Source organism: Phragmites australis, chromosome 15 (assembly GCF_958298935.1).
Source record: "Phragmites australis chromosome 15, lpPhrAust1.1, whole genome shotgun sequence".
Lineage (NCBI taxonomy): Eukaryota > Viridiplantae > Streptophyta > Magnoliopsida > Poales > Poaceae > Phragmites > Phragmites australis.
This window is the reverse complement of record NC_084935.1, coordinates 11,216,218-11,234,196: the sequence shown is the minus strand read 5'-3', so window position 1 is coordinate 11,234,196 and position 17,979 is coordinate 11,216,218. Positions and strand designations below refer to the sequence as shown.

The 17,979-nt window shown below is 44.7% G+C and overlaps 2 protein-coding genes across 3 annotated transcripts; both read right to left on the bottom strand.

Moving 5' to 3' along the window:
- Positions 1-8,307: 8,307 nt before the first annotated feature.
- LOC133893337 (peroxidase 7-like) lies at positions 8,308-10,232 on the bottom strand. The gene is made up of 3 exons (XM_062334336.1): positions 9,923-10,232; positions 9,046-9,391; positions 8,308-8,947 (listed from the first exon to the last, which is right to left on the bottom strand). The coding sequence occupies exons 1-3, from the start codon at positions 10,196-10,198 to the stop codon at positions 8,541-8,543; spliced, it is 1,029 nt and encodes a 342-aa protein (XP_062190320.1). The 5' UTR covers positions 10,199-10,232; the 3' UTR covers positions 8,308-8,540.
- A 734-nt stretch (positions 10,233-10,966) lies between these two features.
- Positions 10,967-15,305, bottom strand: LOC133893441 (protein trichome birefringence-like 13). Of its 2 annotated transcripts, XM_062334457.1 has the most exons (6): positions 14,790-15,305; positions 14,025-14,202; positions 13,499-13,639; positions 12,868-12,988; positions 12,345-12,479; positions 10,967-11,470 (listed from the first exon to the last, which is right to left on the bottom strand). In XM_062334457.1, the coding sequence occupies exons 1-6, from the start codon at positions 15,268-15,270 to the stop codon at positions 11,213-11,215; spliced, it is 1,314 nt and encodes a 437-aa protein (XP_062190441.1). In that variant the 5' UTR covers positions 15,271-15,305; the 3' UTR covers positions 10,967-11,212. The 2 variants fall into 2 exon arrangements, with proteins under 2 accessions (XP_062190441.1, XP_062190442.1); XM_062334458.1 differs by lacking the exon at positions 13,499-13,639 and having other exon boundaries at positions 12,345-12,414; positions 14,029-14,202.
- Between the last annotated feature and the right edge of the window lie 2,674 nt (positions 15,306-17,979).

The following is a 17,979-nucleotide window of genomic DNA, read 5'->3' as shown; positions in this document are numbered from 1 at the left end:
AGCATGAGGCGCACATGAGAGCTATGGGTATTAGATACTTACATGATCGACTCTAATGCAAGTGGTAGATTGAAGGTGATATGCCTTAGAGACAATCATAGAGATGATTGTATCGCACATTTATATTCATGTACTTCTGAATAATGTGTTATTCCAAGAATAATTATCATTTACATTGATTAGCAAGTATGTGACTTGTTCGTGTAACTCTTTATTTATATCATGATGTTATTCTAATTTGATCCCTAGTCACATATCATCATGATGATTCATAAGAGCAACACATTTATTGATTGATGATCACGTTTCACAGATCATAGGCATAGAGATACTGAATCAATAATGTGGATATTCATGTTAGAGAACATGATGTTGGATAGACCCACTTTGAGATACTGCTGGGATTGTTATTTATAATGTTCTATCAGTTGTTATCTCAAATGATGGACCTGAGGATCCTTAGACCTGAGATCGTCATTGATTCCCAAAATGTGTAGTGACATACTTTGGAGCTACCAAATGCTACTCCATAACTGGGTAGTCATAAAGGTAGCTTTCGGGTTTATCATAAAATATGTCATAGGGTGTGAGCGATCAAGATGGAATTTGCCCCTCCTTGATAATGGAAGATATCTCTGGGCGTTTTGAGGTAATTGGATTGAGAAAGTGCATGACTATGCTAATATGATTAAAGAGTTAATCATGATGAATCCACTACTTGATCGAGTGAATGGTCAAGCTATCACAAGGGTGCCACATATCTCGTTTTGAGCTTGACTGGTATCGTGAGGCAAAGGGATCAGTGCATGTGTATATCAAGGTTCAGCCAATATGATTTTTGTGTATACTCAGAAGTCAACATATCCTACTAGGAACCGCTATTGATTTCGGTTTGGAAAGGGTTAACGGGTCACACACTTAATGGATTGAAGCAAAACATATGAATTGAATTCATATATGGGTTTGATTGGATTGTGATCCATGAGGTGTTTGAGTCCTAAAGGGCTTCCAACATGGGAGCCTATTAGCGAGCTCTTTATAAGGAGAGGCGTGGGGTGGGGTGTGAAGGGGAGAGCCACTCTGAAACCCTAGTTGCAACCCTCCACATGATCTCCTAAAACTCTAGACCATCAGCGCTGATCTCCTTGGCGATTCCGCCCATTATGTACGGTGCTAGCACATCGGCGCTCGGCGATTCCGCCCAGTATGTGTGGATACTGTACAGGCGATGCTACTTTTGTGGCACTGATCTCCTCGGTGTGTAGATCTTAACGCTACTGCTCGGCTAGTTGATGTACTTGCTCGGTGCTGGTCGCAGAGCGTGACACGACCACTCAGAGTTGGTCGAGGACACGACATATCTGCTCGGTGGCTGGTCGAGGAACTGGTCGAGGAGCACGATCACCTGCTCGAAACTGGTCGAGGAGCACGACCACCTGCTCAGAGTTGGTCGAGGAGCGTGACCACTTGCGCGGGGCTGGTCGCGGAACTGATCGAGAAGCTGTTCAAGGAGTTTTACGCGCACGACGTTAGATCTTTCTACTCGAAGTCTTCTTCTACTGCACTGCGCGTCAAGTAGTAACGATCTATGATCTCCTACTTGCAGGGTTTTCTAGGTGAACGTGGTAGAAATTTTTTGTTTTAGGCTAGTGTAGCCTACCCGTTCCTCAATAGTAAATTGTATTTTAATTCCTATATTTATTTAATTGTGTTCAATTTAGCATAAATCATTATTAATTCATGGTTTGTCTAAAATAGGTGAATCCAGTTCTAATAATCTTTTTAAATAGATTAATTTCTAGAAAAAATAGTGGTCAATATGTTAGGGAAGTTTGGCCCATGGTTTTAGCACTAAACGGTCTCACATTGTTAACTTCTAAAAATTGTACAGAATTGAATAAAAATAATTGAGGGTTGGGAACACTTACAAAAATTTATTGGTGTAATCCTACATAGGAAAAATAATGGTTGGCTTGTTAAATCATTTCTTAATAAAAGTTTTGTTTTAGTGTAGACTCTTTTAATTAAATTGGTGATTAGGATAACACCTCGCTTATTCGTTTATACCGTGAGCTCATGATCTTTTCTTTTCGTAAATCTTATTCTATCATGTTCTTTGCTTAGTGCATTACATTCATGTGCATTTTCATGGTATTTGGATCACATTGCATTGCATCTCACCCATGCTCATCGCATTGCACGGGCTCTTTCTTTAGAGAACAAAGAGCCAGAGAGCAACGTGGGTGTGTTCGATGGTGATCTGGAGGTTGTTGCTATGAATTGTGAAGTCGAGAATCAAAGCAAGCATCTATTCATATTTCACCTCTACTTTGGATCTATGAATTGTTTAATTTTGATAAATTATCGCTATATGTATGTCATATATGTTTAGTGAGTCAATATCAGGTTTACAGGTAGATTCTATTTGTTGCATTGCATATACCTTGACATTGTTTATCTCTTAATCCATTGTAACCTAGAGTGATATCATGTAATTGTCCAACTTAAAATAAATGTGTTTACTTAGCAATGCTTAGGTCACTGGTAGAAGACGAGCGGGGGTTTGTCCATCGTTTACGAGCTTTAGGATTTAATTATGTCTCACTAAATTTAATCATGAAGGGTTAATGAGTTGTGAGAGTGAGGCACTAAATTTAATCATGAAGGGTTAATGAGTTGTGAGAGTGAGGCAAGATTTGGACGATGTTAAGGATGGTTCGAGAATGGAGTCTTGGACATCATAGGTCCGCCTAGATGGATTAAGCACTGACCATTGTTTGTCGTTGGCTTAAACAATTTCCGTACTTCCACATATCCAAATAGGGAAAGGATGAGTTGACTATCTCATGCTATACAAGTTGTTTGGGCCATGACCTCATGATGTGAGTGTGTGACATGTGTGGGTGTGGGTGTGGATTTGTGGATGAGATGAGGGGCCAGTGTGTGTCTCATGGAGGAGCTAGGTGGTTCTTGACATCATGAGGATTGTCCAACCAGCTAAGGATGGGTGAGAAAAAGGTTGTCTCAAGGGCTGAGAGGATGGACTTATGTAGTGTGGGTAAAGTTATACTTCCCTTCAGGGTGTAAGATCAATTTGAATTGTCACGCTCTCGGTTATGAGCATGCTTAATATCCATCCACATTAATCGTAGAGTTTTTGATGTTTGTGATGCGCGTTTACCCGATCTTCCGAAAGGTAATATGATAAGTCGATTGGTGGAGTTTCGACATTGATGATCCAAAGGCTCCGAACAGAACAGATCAAGAATCCTCGCAATCACTACACCACTACTCCGTGGTTATCAACCGTGCCAAGACGCGGTTGACCTCGCCAACAAGGCTTTTCCTGCAAGCGAATCGAGAACACAAGCAAAAACAGGTAGATGCAATCTGAATATTGCTAATTATCAATGAAGTACTCGAGTTGGGATTCAACAAACCGATAAATGATGAAACTATCTGAAACAGAATAATCTAAGCTAAACTCGAGCCTAAACTATGACGACTATTGTGTATATATATGGGGACGTGAGGAGGTCGATCTAGGGTTGTGCAGCCGTGGAAAGAGGCGTACACAACCTTATTCTTTTGACTCTGACTACACCATACGGAATATTTGGTCAAGCTCATATCCATTGGAAAGGGTTCGTTGTAAGCTTTCCAGAAAGTCCAAGATTGCCTAAATCGGACTTTGTATGAGAGGGTTATACCCATTTTACTTACGTGATGTCCTGGGACTCGACCACAACCACGACCACGACCAGAGCTCAGCCTCGAGTCCGAGTAGACTTGGCCTTCAAGGGGTGACGTCCGGGTAAGGTGGTATTGCTTCTCCCACGTTCTTAAGCAATAAAACATCATAAGAATTTAGTAGCAATTCATCCAAGGACGCATGAACAGTAAGTGACGAGTTCATTTGATGGTCTAATTATCATGCACGTGCTCTTGTAATTGGACCTTGTATGATTTGAGGATTATTGGCGGTATTGATCGTATCCGAAGGAGCCACAGACTCATCAGTTTGGGTGTATGAGGTTGTATGGGGTATGTTGGGAGTTAGTTTTGTGTACATCTATGTCGAGAAGAACTTGTTTACTTGTTATCTATGTTTATGTACATGTTTTCATATGAGGATAGCTTATGTTGTTGCTTATGTTAGATGCTCACACCATATGTCTTTTAAATTAATTTTTGCTCAATTCAACTTAATCTTATGGCCTACTCCTACTCATTCCAATTGCATAATCCTTGGAGTCATACTATTATATGTACCCATAAATGTAAGTCTTGTGAGTACCTTCGTACTCATACTACTATCATTGAGTTTTTACATGTGAGGATGAGTTAGTCTATGACTACTTCGTGTCCGCCAATGTCAGTGACGGGCAACAATAGTGGTGTGCTACTCGTGGTGACTCGGTGGTGTCTTAGGGCAAATGGCACCACCTCTTTTGATGTTTTAGATGAATATTCCACTGTGTAGTAATATTAACATGCTAGGATATAAACTTGTTGTATTTTGTTAATTCTAGCACTCATTTGTTGTCATTTGGAGAGCACAAAACTTGTTATGTGGCTATCATCTTTTATTTTCAGCATGCAATACTTTAAATTGTAGAACTTGTAATACTTTAAAGACTTGTAATCTGTTTAATTTATTTGCTATTTATTATATCTTGATGTGATGATGCTTGTCGTAAAGGATTGTGTTCCGATCATGGTCATAAAACACATACCGGGACTACCTGATGGGAGTATGGCCCGATCTTCCTAAATGTGTAAGATACGTCGATTGGTGTAGTTTCAACGTTGATGATCCAAAAGTTCTGACCAGAACAGATCGAGAACCCTCACAACTACTACTCCACGGTTATCAACCATGCCAAACACAATTTACCTCACCAATAAGGCTTTCCTGCATGCGAATCGATAACACAAACAAGAACACATTAGATGCAATATGAATATTACTATTTCTCAATGATGAACTCGAATTAGGGTTCCACAAACCGATATATGGCAAAACTCGAGCCTAGACTATGAAGTCTACTGAATATATATAGAGGACAACATGAGAAAATTAACCCAGGGTTGTGTGGCTGTGGGAAGGGGAACACACAACCTGGACTTAGACCCCAACACGCTTACAAGGCCCGACATGGTCTAAAATGGTGATGCAACAACTTATTTCATCGACTCTGATTGATTTCTAAGGAATCTAAGGGTGGGACTAGATCCATTGGAAATGGCTCATCGTAAGCTTTCCAGCAAGTACAAGAGCTCCTTAATTGGACTCTGTATGTGAAATTTATGCCCATTTTATTGACATATTGTCCACAGACTCTGAACCAAATTTGGAGTCTGACTTGAGAATGACTTGGAGTCCGATTAGACTTGTCCATTAAGGGGTGATGTCCAAATAATGTTGTGGTGCTTCTCCCATATTCCTAAGCAACAAAACATCACAAGAAGTTAGTAGCATCTCATCCTTTACCAAGAAAGTATGAACTATGAGGAACGAGTTCACCTTATTATTTAATTGTCGCACACGTGCTCTTGTAATTGGCCCTTGTATGTCTTGAGGAGTATTAGTGTTGCACATATCCGAAGGAGTTATGTCCTCATCATGATGGATTGTATTCATTATAATCATTTGTGGCTACGATTGTGGCTTTAAGATGTGGGTTAGCACGTGACACGTTGAGAGATGGGTATGTGCTAGATTATCTTATTGGACGAATCGCCGATTTGATTATTTCGAATGCTCTTGTCTTGTTGGTCAATTGGATCACCTGCACCAATACATTGACACCGTAACCAAAATAGTTCTCGTCAATAGAGGATGCGTCGAACACAGTGAAACGAGGTTTGTCCTTCGGCATATCTCAATCCATGGTGGCAATTACTTGATAGTGAGGCTATTGGAAGATGCGGTTGGAGATGCATTAGTCAGGTTTTCTGACCCGCCAATCATGTGATCGTTGTATTGATCACCTTGATCACCGTACCAAGAAGCTTGATGATCTAATCTGCCAGCAAATCTTGGGAAGTTTTATCGGATATCGCATACATATCAGGTCCAAAATCATCATAGAACCCTTCATCTGAATAGCATGTTGTCGGAGACATGGCGCGCGTGGTTGATGAAGATTGACTTCGTTTGATTCCCACGAACAATGTGAGATATCGATGATTGGTAAGTCGAATAGCAGTATTTATGTAAAATAGGGATATCTGAAAATCAACTAGGCATATTGAAGATGATGATATGGAGATTTATACATGTTCGGACCTCGTAAAGGATAATAACCATATATCATGTCTTAGCCTTGATTATGAGAACAAATGTGATTACAATATGGAGGTGTATCTAGATCTATCATATAATTTCAACAAATTCATTGGGTGTTAGAGTCCTGGAAACCTAGTCGTAGGAAACTAGTGTGGCTTGTGGATGTCAATGGGTGGAATATGCTTTCCTCTTGGCTAGGCTTTGCATGTTCTAATTTTTGATGAGAGATGCTTGAGACGTACCCCCTCCCCACCTTATATAGTCATAAGCATGTTAGTTGTATCCTGCTTGGAGTCCAGAGAGTAACCTTCCCAGACTATGTATCTTCCGAACATCTAGAAGATCCTTTCTTTATATAGGAATGGGTCAAGATAAGCTACGTGAAAATCTACTCGTGCCTTATTTGCCATGGCAGTTTCTAGAGCCATATCGTATCAAGTGTAGGGTAATTGTTTGTAAGATATACCATATTTCTAGTATATTATTATTATAAATTATTAATCCTCTCCAGAATCATTTCCACCCTAGTTTTGACGTAGTTGGCACCACGTTATCCCGTCCACGTTGGCACACATGCTAACATTTTCTGGTGGGACCCACATGTCAGCTTCTAGTGCTCTTTCATTTCTCCTTTCTTCTCCAAATCAAGCACCTTACTCGTCATTGCCGACTGCACCCTCTTAACCTCCCCTGCCCCCCCATCCTCTACCATTACCTAGAACAGGATCCTCTCCGCACACTCCTATCGGGGCTCCCCTGACAGAGCACTACTGCACCACCTCCATGCTCGCGATCTCCACACACATGCGCTTCGGGGACCTCGTCGCCGCGAAGAATATCAAGAACCACTTGTTCAAGGTTGGGTACAATAGTGACCATCTTCACCTGCTTGACTCTACTCAACTTGTGCACCAAATGTGACATGATGAGTGACGCCATTAGGGTGTTCGATAGAACGCTGAGGAGGGACTGTGTCACTTGGCGCACAATGGTTTCTGTGTTTGTGAGGACTGAGAGGTCCGTGGAGAACACGGTGGAGGCCCGTGGAGGCCGGTGGCATGAAACTTGATGGCACACCACATGACGGTGAAGGTGGAAAACAAGACGTAGTAGATATGGAGGGAGGTGATTGCGGCTAGGATCAACGACATCTTGTTGTCGTCTCGTGCAGCTACGAAGGCTGAGGGCATCGGAGAGGTGGAGCATGGTGGTGCACAAGACGTGGGCGCATTGAGGGAGTTGGCACTGTGGATGTGTCGTGTGATCATACGGAGGACACGTGGAGCTATCTTCTCACAGCGCCTGACAAAAGCAGGGGCGCGGTCGATCCGGCACACCATGTAGCGAAGATCTTATCGGCGGTGAAGATGAGGAGGAGGAGGCAAGAGTTGAGGCGGTCGTAGGTGAAGATGGCGACAAGTGGGACTGGGCTATGGTGAGAGTGAGAGAGAGACTGCCAGTGGGACCTATATCTTTGTTAATGTATACACAACAAAACCATTGACATGTCAGCGCCACTGTGGAGCAAAATCGGAGTGAAAACGGGTTTAGGAGAAAAGTTGTCTGGTATTTTTAGTTGATGGAGACTTCATATCTGGTACTGCACTTGAAGAAGGAAAAATATACTTTTACACAGTTGAGGAAGACAAAACTGACTTTTTCCTAATCGGTAACAACAGCAGGCATTAGCGGTTCTCTTTGGGATGAACAGCATCAGTGCTTAATGGGCTTGGAGGCCCTGGACTGTTTGATGAGCCAAGTTACATGGGCTTTCTATGATTGACAATTTTTCCATTTCGGCTCAATTATTACCTTTTCTTATTTTAAGAATAAAGGCCTGTTTGCATTGTTGGAGTCATTTCCTAGTTCCAATAAAAAAAAGTTGGATAGTTTTCTGCGAAGTTCATGCATTTCAAATATCTCATATGTAGCACACAACTTATGTTGAAAAAAAATACGGTTGTAGAACACTGGCACCAAACGGTCATCACAAAGCATGGTTGAAAAGTGTTTAATTGCAGCGCATAATAAATCCTCAGTCATTCATGACTCCAAACAATCTTGGCCAACATATATACCAGTAGATTGCAGAATAGACAGCAGATAGAAAAGATTAACCAAAAGAAGTGTAAATAAATTAAACAAAAAAACACAGCCATTTTTCTCCTGAACCAAGAAGTCAAAATAGGAAGTTGAGAACAACCCAACAAGCGTGCGTGCATATCATGCATTTTATTACACCGCGCGCTTAGTAGTTGATGGCTGAGCACTTGTGGCGGACCCCGCCCTCGTCGCCGGTGAGCACCTGCTTTTCGCTGAGGCGGCGCATGGACTGGGCGAACTGGTTGACGAAGACGGCGCGGGACGCGCTATCGTCCTTCGCGAACGACCTGACGTATTCCTTCGTCCGAGAGTCCAGCAGCATCTTCTGGTCAGACGGGAGCAGCCCCTTCCCGTGCATCAGGTTCTTGTAGTACTGGTTGTCGAACCTCGTCGGCGTCTCGCCGTCGAGCTCTACGTACTCCGCGTCGCCGGCGGCGGCGCACTTGCGCTGCAGGAAGTCCCCATACTGGCGGTCCAGCGAGCCGTCCCGCCTGCGGTCGCACAGCCCCGGCTTCACCGCGCCGCAGGTCGCGCGCCCGATCGTGTGAGCTCCTGCATGCAAGGCATCCATGCACATGTGTCGTAAGAAATCGTGTCGATATCTAAAATGTCTAAACGTGCTACGTGTTTTTTTCGATCCGTATGCGCACCGGAGAGGGTGACGAGGTCAACGATGTCGAGCCCCTTGGACTCGAAGAAGGCGATGAGGTCGGTGACGCTCTCGCGCCCCATGGGCACGTAGCGGTCGGCCTCCTCCTCGCGGGAGACGCTCCCGTCCTTGCGCCCGTACCTGAGCGACCAGTAAGGGACCCCCACGGCGGTGGCCGCGTCGCGGGCAGCGGCGGTGAGGATGTCGGCGCACGAGACTGTCCTGTGGCACTCGGCCTCCAGCTCCGTCTTGATGGACTCGATGAGCTCGAACCCCCTCAACGTCTTGCTCGCGTCCGCGTACTTCTCGCTCCCCGGCGCGTCCACCAGCACCGACGCGTCGGTGCCCTGCGGCCACAAAATCATTCGTATGCACGAGCAATCAATAAACCCTGTCTGCAACGGTGATATGGGGATAATAATTACTGATTCGCATGCGCGACCTAGTTGACCCAAAAACCTAGGCCGACGAGTAAAAAAACTATTTAATTTCTCACACTTCCTGCATCTCAGACGCCGACGAATTTCCCGATGGGAATTTGATTCGGGGAGGTTGGGGACTTGGGGTTCTTCGTCGCCAGCTTTAGAGGAGACTTCTGGGGAGACAGACCGGCATAGTGGAGGAGGCGACAGGGAGCGAGAATCAGTCGGGTTAGCGTGGCGGGGTGGCAGGCACAGATCCGACAGCGTTCCCGCCGCCGAAGACGGCTGGGGCAGGCAGGAGGTGGAGGCACGGCGAGCGGGATGTGCGCGGGCGAGACGTGCACGGGCGGGAGCTAGAAGACGGCCGTGAGCGAGCCGTCGCCCGAAACATTTTGTAAAAATAGCCGTCTGAATAATAGAATTTGCCTTAGTTTCTATGCGCTGCAGATTACGCACCCTGACTGCGAAATCGTGGAAGAAGAGGCGAATGAGGCTGGCGGCGAGGGTGTAATCGGCGCCGACGGCCTTCCTGACGGCACTCTGCACAACGGCCTCCATTTTCGGGCACGACTTGCGGTAGTACCCGGAGTCGAGGCCGTCCACGGGCTCCTGGTAGGCAGGCCGCGCGTCGCCTTCTTGGCCGCCCCCATAACCGTCAGCCGCTGCCGAGGCGGCGAGGAGGAGAAGGAACGCCGCTGTCGCGAGGAAGGAGCCAGCCGCCGGGTACCTCATCTTGCTCGTCGGAGAGGGTGAGTGAAAGGGTTCTTTCTCCGGCGAGTGATGGATTCACCTCCGGTTGCGGTGCAGGTTATAGATATAGCGTCTCTTTGTTTCGTAGTACATGCAAGCACGTAGTTGAGGTGGATGGATGCTTGAGCTCACATTCCTCGCAACGACGTGACGAGCAACACTGTTCGATATCTAGGTGCATGGTTTGCACGTAGGGGAGGTGACTAGATTAATCGAATTGTTATTTAGTTTGTAGCATTTGTCATTTGACAAACTCTTGCAGGGTCTAAGTGCATGTGTGCATAGCGTGTATTATACAAGTCTTGAAGAAAAAATGTATGTGCATTATGTAATGTGAGCTCGGCATGAAATTTGTTGAGCTTCTTCACATGTCGGGGGATCATACAAGCATGCCATCTTGTGGACAACCACTTAATGTATGAGAAAATTGGGTACCTTTTTCTTCTTTTTGAACTGGAAAATTGGGGTCTACCACGCATGGAACTGCAAACAATATATCAGAGGTACTACATAGCCACATGATAATTTCCTATTGGATCTTGAAGATATATGGCCACAGAATAATGTTTGCCGACATTTAGGGGTATTAGCCGACACGTCACTGGAATGTTTTGTCGAAGTTCAAAATTGAATTAGATCCTGAAACCCCCCAAAACTTCTACGAATAAAATGCCAAGAATGTAGGAGAAAGCATGCATATTTCATCAGGTTTACACTTGCAGTTGCAAACAGTGTTCAATAAACAAAACGGATTTAAATTTTAGCATTTGTATATCAGCAAAACTCTTTAAAGAGGTCAAAATTTACAGGGTCCAGAATTCTAGTGGCATTGTGGAAAGAATGCTCTCGCCTATATGAACAAGCTGCAGCGAATACTACCAACTAGGTATTCTGCCCCCAAAAAAAAAAATATTTTACCTATTAAATGATGCTTAACATTCATGTCCCCTAAAAAAATAAGGGAGATTCTCATGCAAGCTCTAAATTTTTCTAATACTACCTATCAACATCCTCAAGATTTGCTGCTAGCAAATCATTCCACGTATCCGTTGGTCCTGGCAAACACCAATGCATGCAATCATCATGCTTTTTCCCGCCAGTTGTTGAAGGATGAGCATCAGCTCTGAATTTGCTCATGTGAGTGATGTCCAAAACTCTGAAAGTAGACTGTTCAAGAGCCTTCATCATGTGTTGGTTTACCAAGCGTAATTCTCCATTTGTGCTGTTATTGTCCAGAGAGAAAAATTCTTCCACCTGAAAAGGTTGGAGCTTATATATTAATCTCACTCAAAAGAACAAGCACCAAATAATCACCGATCTTGTAAGACCCTGAATTTGGTGTCTGGGCCAACGAAAAAACAGATTATGACAGAAACACTGAAACAGTTTGTCAACCAATCACCTTAAGAGACCAAATGCGGATTCAGCAGAAGAGCGTTATTCCAACAGAGGTAAATGTAATCTGACAAGCTGGGATTAGCTATCTATCATTTTGTTATAGTGGAAATACTCTATTTCGATGGGATCAATTCCAAAGATTGATGATCACAGAGGATAAAACATGACGAGCTACATCATTTTCTTTTGGGTGCCTTGTTCGTGTTGCTTATCTTTAGATGTGAAATTGTGCTTGAAATGCTAAGTCAATATAAAAGAATGCATAGGAAAAAATAAATGCAAGAAAAAGTTCATGATAATCTTATTTCTTTATGTTAGGATAAAATAGATGTCACCTCTCTTATTCAGATGTACAACAGCAAAAGTCTTCTATGCCCTACAAACAGAGGATCTATCCAAACAGCTGCAGAGGCTCATTCAATAACCTGTCTCATTGGGCTCAGAACTAAGTTCAATAAGCTAATCTATTGATATGTAGTGCACTTTTGGTAAACAACGCTATTGTGCAGTTAAAGTATCATTTTCAGTTAGCCTTTTTTTTCACTCTCCATATCACAATTGTGTTTCTGTCCAATATTCCTATCCAATAACACTTGAACATAGCAAAAGGAAGTATTTAAGAACAGTGCACATATACATTATGTTAACAGAAAAAGGGAAGAAACAGAAAAGTTGCAAGAAAAAGTGAAAAAAAGCTTTGCAAGCATTTAATGCACTTTAGTCTCAGTACCTCTTCCAAAGACAAAGGCTGGTTACGCTGACAAGATCCGCCTTCATTCCAGTCACCACCTTCAAAATGCCTGGGAGATTGAGCGCGGAAGAATTTCACCGCATTTGGTTTCATTGCTTTGTTCAGAAAAGTTATCTGATAAAAATTATTTATTCAAAGCAGAAGAAAGATAAGTTAAATATCATCTTGACACACATAGATAGGTCTGTAACCTGTAGATGGTAATTTTCACATTTTTTAGAGATACAAAGGTCATAGAGGCCATCCAGATCAAATGCACATTGTGATGAATATTTGAGGAAAAGCTGGCCAAAACTAGTCAAGTTAACTAGTCGAAGTAGAATATCCAAGTCTAATGGACATGTATTGTTTTACCAAAGATGCAAGTCCGTTCCATAGTCAGGGAAGTTTCGGATTCAATTACACACAAGGTTCAGTCATGGATGAAATGCTTATTAGATATCAGCAAGGAACTCTAAACAGGAACTTTTAGAAACCTAAATAAACGCAGCTATAGGCATACCATGAGTTGAAGAGCCAAATCCAGCCCAGCAGGTGGCAGTAAAGGAGGTATAATCGGCTTCCCTTTCTCAAAGAACAGCATTGGCGATTGTATTGGATCAAACTTTGAAGGGGCCCACCACCTATGTATAAAGCAAAGCAAGATGAAGCCGTCGATATGAAATATTATATTTAGAACAAGAGAAAAGAAAGTTCAAGAAACCAGGGGGTAGCTGAGATGGTAAGTTGGTCCTCATCATGTCCCGAAATTTGTGTAGTTCAGAATTAAAGAAACGAAAAACTATACATAAAATTCAAAATAACTGCAATACTCTCTGAAACAAACAATCTCTTCCATCACTAATAGGCTAAGCAAAATGATTTAGTAGCACCTACTGAATCATATAAGCAACCTATCAATACAATCATTGATGTCTGATGTAATAACTTGCCTAGACAATAGCAACATAAATAGTGAAAGATGTCTAATTGAGTGCACCAAGGGCAAGTTAGAAGGGAAATAATGGAACTACAGTACCTAAATGGAGGAGCAACATAACTTGTTGCGCTGTCAAGTGATTACAGTTCAGCATCAAGTGCTAAAATTGTTGATTTAATGCTTATCTGGTTTACGAATAAAGAGTTTCACATACCAATGCCCAGTGTTGAAAATAAGAATATCATGGAAGCTAGATGCCTCTGCCCATGTTTGGTCAGGAATATCCACATCAACTCTGTAACCTTGCTTGTATCCAAGAGATTCTAGAGGGCCTCCATTTGGACTTGCTGACCACCTAAAACATGAGTGATAAGGAATTCCCTCTTTGATCAATGACAGCCAAATAGATGGGCAACAGTATAAACATGTATGCAAAGGTTACGAACCGCCCTCTAATACACAACAAAAAAGTTCAGGGAATCAAACAAGGGAAAACAAAGAAAAATAGTGAACTGATGAGAGAATAGTTTATTAGCATTAACCCATTTTTCCTAAAGCAGATAGACAGAATAGTCCACTGGGAAACATTTCAATTTCTCCCAAGTTATACCTAGAGTCCTAAACTGAAAGCAAGATATCCTAAAGTTGCAGAACTAAAGTTATATCAACACATAACAATACAAGTAGGCCCTATGTCCAGACAACCATTTTTTGATATTAAATTAAATGACACTTCTTACCTACCATAGCGTACCAAGAGATTTGTTCTGTGGTATGCCACGGTGAGGTTATAGCGTAGGAAGGTGAAACCTCGGTCTGCCCCCACTGGATGCCACTTGCGAACCTCTCCACTCGCTCCCCTGAGCATGCAGACCAACGAGACAAACATATTGCGGTTCAATGAATCACCCACAAATCCTGCAAGAAGGATTTGAACCAACATCAGCACGAGATGGCAAATTCAGTTATTAGGAATTCGAACGTATTGCTTCCAAATTGCAAAGTTTGCATCAACCTTGTTTCTCCCTTCCTGCAATTCTAATCACAAGCATGTACCGATAATGGAAACAAGGGAGCATGCCCCCATATCGCCACACCACAAGATGGCAATAATACACCTAGACATCATTGTATATGTGCCTTTGACTGTATTGGTCCTTTGACTGTATTAGTCATCAACATAGCATATTAATCTGCCCTTGTTCCAATCCCATCCCCATCCCCATCCCATCCCCAACCGGACCGCCACATGTTGCAAAGAAAACAAACTATACAACCACATTTCTCGCGTGATGATCTTACAGTAAGTCAAGAACTAAGCAGCAAGCGACAACGCATCGCCGCCACATTCTACGCAGCTTGCATCAATACATCCAAGTATAGGCCCCGAATCAATTGCCCTTAAAAGTTAAAACTACTAAGCCACAACACCTTGTCCACCACCAAGTCGCATCTTAATTCTCAAGTGGTTGCAAGGCACAAGGAAGTGGGAACGAGAAACAAACCAATGTTGGTGTTCCTGTGGCGCTCCAAGAAGCGGAGCGGGTCGAGCCTGGGGAGATCGCAGCCGGAGGTGGGCTTCCACCGCCAGCGGAGCAGGGCGCGGCCGTTGGCCTTGCCGTTGGCGATGCAGTTCCAGCCCTTGAAGATCTCCTTGCAGGTGTGGTCGTACCGGAGCGAGGACCCCGCCGAGGCGTCGGGCACCCACTCGCCGGCGGAGTACTCGCATGCCTGGAGCCTGGCGTCGGGGTTGCGGGACGCGGGGAGCGAGCGCGGCGAGGAGGCCAGATGGAGGAGGAGCAGCAGGGGCAGCAGTAGGAGAGGAAGGAGGAGCACGCGCCGCCGCGGGCCGGCGGCCGGGCTCCTCGCCTGCGGCATGGGAGGCGGGGGTGGGTCCCCGGCAAGGTGCGCGAGCGAGGCGAGCCCGAGCCGGATCGGATCGGGGACATTGATTGGGCCGAAACGACTGGTGTAACCAGGTGGCATAAGCGGGCTTTATGTGGGCCCAAACAGCCAGCGAGGCCTAGAACTACTTTCTCCACATTACTGGGCCTTAGAACTCATTTTTCTCTCGAACAAGAAGCCTCTATTGAAAACCGGTTGTACCATGACGTTGTTTGTGATTAATGCACCAAAAGAAGATCGGATATGATTATTTTTTAAATGACAATTTGAATGTGCTATTTCAGCAGTTTCAAAACACTATTTCAACTAATCTTGTAAAAAGTGTTGAACATGTTATCCCAAATTGTTAGAATATGTCTCGTAAAATATTGAAATAGATCTCATAGATTGTTGACCATGACTTATAATAATATTGAATTAGGTCTTCAAAATTGTTGGCCATGAATTTTAAAATATCGAATCAGGTTTCACAAATTGTATAATTTAGTCTTTTGAATTGTTGGGTGCCCGTGAAAGACCGAAAGTTATAAATATAAAAGACAGGGATTGAACTATGCTTATAATTAAAAAATGAGAAAACAAGAAAAAAAATAGTTTCATGGGCCCTAATGGGCTGACCGGCCTTGTGCTTCGGCTCGGTCAGCCGGCCTATACGGATTCCCATTTTATAAGCATGTTTTTCGAACACGAGGCATGGAGCGTCAAACAGCTCGTCTGACAAAAGAAGGCGTCTCCATAAAAAAGATCTCACGAAAAAGGAAAAGAAAAATCCTTCTCAAAACGAGACCAGTGTGGAAGGAAGGAAGAAACAGAGAAGGGCGCACAGCACAACAGAGTGAACAAAATATGTACGCGCCGTCCTAGCAAGTAGCGTGACACGAGGGTGATTCACGCGTACGTGGTGACTGCCTGTGGTCGTGGTGAGACTGCAACATCAACCGAACCATGAACTGGACAACCCAACTGATCGAGCACCGATCGAATCGGCGTCAGCAGGACAGAAATGCCGCGCCGTTCGTTCGTTTCTTCTCCCGTGACGACCTCACGCGTGCATGCACCCACGAGCAGAGCAGCAATGATACCAAGCCGTGGCGATGTCGTCGTTGGTCCAGCAGCGCAGCCACCCTAGCCGTCCTGCGTTCCTACTCCTGCAGGAGCCATGTTCACCGCACCAACCAGTCTGCAGACGGGGCAGATACGCTTACGTACGTGCGTACGTGTGCTGTTGAAGTTCCGCCGATCCTGCATGGCTGCATCCATCACAGAGGGGCCATCGAAAACCCATCAGTACAATTCGGAGCAGCTGATCTGAACAACGAGGGACCATCGATCCTACGTTCGTAGATCAATCTCTGTAGATCCACAATGAAGAACAGCAACTCACTGTTGAGCCTGTGACCGACCCATGGAGCGGAGCAAGTTCGTTCCCTGACCCATGGACCTGATCTGCAGCCTGCCTGCCTGCATTGCCACCTTCCTCGGCCGAGTCAAAAGGTGCTAGCACGCATGGCGACACGGATTCCTCGAGCTGGCGGGGCTCCTGCCATCTGCTGCCTGCATCGGTCCCGTTCCCGTACTCCCGTGCCGCGCCTGCAGTTGCGATGGCGATGCGGCTGACGCCGATTTGTTTTTCCCCGTCCGATCCATCCGGTCGCCCTCGCGCGCGACCTTCCCTTGGCCTCGTCTCACCCGTGGCGCGATCGACCCTGCTGCCAAATCTGCCGGGGGACCAGCCGACGGAGCAAGCCCCCACGGCAGGGCACTGACAACTTGGCACCGGGCGCGCGTGCGCGTGCGCGTGCGGCCGAGTGGCGCGATCGATCGCCGCGGCAGATTCCTTTCGCGACGTGTGCCGCCGCGCACGTACGTCTGCCCGAGGCGCGACCGCATCCAGCCTGTGGTGTAGCGCCTAGCGCGTTGTTCTCAGCTGACTGATGGGGACGTGGAACTGAATCGCAGGACAGGATTCTGCCTCGCGATGAGGTTGCCGATCGATCGGTGCCGCTGCAGCGACGGGAAGGGGGCAGTTGCTGTAAGCTACGCATGCATGCATGTCTTACTGGCGAAAGAGAAGCAGCTCAGGTCTATTTGCTTTCAACGTGAAATCAATATAATGTTAAATAGTAGTTTACAGTTTTCAGTTTTTATAAAAATTATATGAGAGTGATTCTCTGAAATAAATTAAATATTGTTTGTTGAAAAAAATCAGATTTCCCATATTAACTTCCTATAAATATCTTTTCTTATAACATTTACAGTAAAGAATCACTTTAAAAGAATCAATTCCTAGAGAATTTAGGTAAGAAATTCTATCTTAGCTGTGTCTGAACTAAGGATATCAATAGAGAATTAACTATCAAAGAATAGTTCCTTATCCTCCTCCCAAAAGAAAAAAAAAATAGAGAATTACCTATCAAGGAATAGTTCCTTATTCTCGTCCTCGAAAGAAGAAAAATTTCTCATCCAAGTCTTCGCCCTCGCTCGCGGGGACTATTTTTTCGTCATCTCCGTCCCCATGCAAGAAATGAGGACCACACGAGAAACCCATCCTCGCTAACAGTTAAAGAGCCAACCGCTCACCTAGGTCTCTTCCGCGTCTGTCAGCCTACCTAGCTGTTGGGCTGCAACGCCCTGTCCTAGGCCACCCCGTCAGGCTCCCTCGCGCACGCCCACCTGGGCTGACTCGCACCGTGGCAGACCACGACTGGCTCCCGCCTGGGCCACCGTCGCACGAGCTGTGTTGCTGTCTGCTGGACCGTAGAGGCTACTGTCCGCTGCACCGAAACAGGT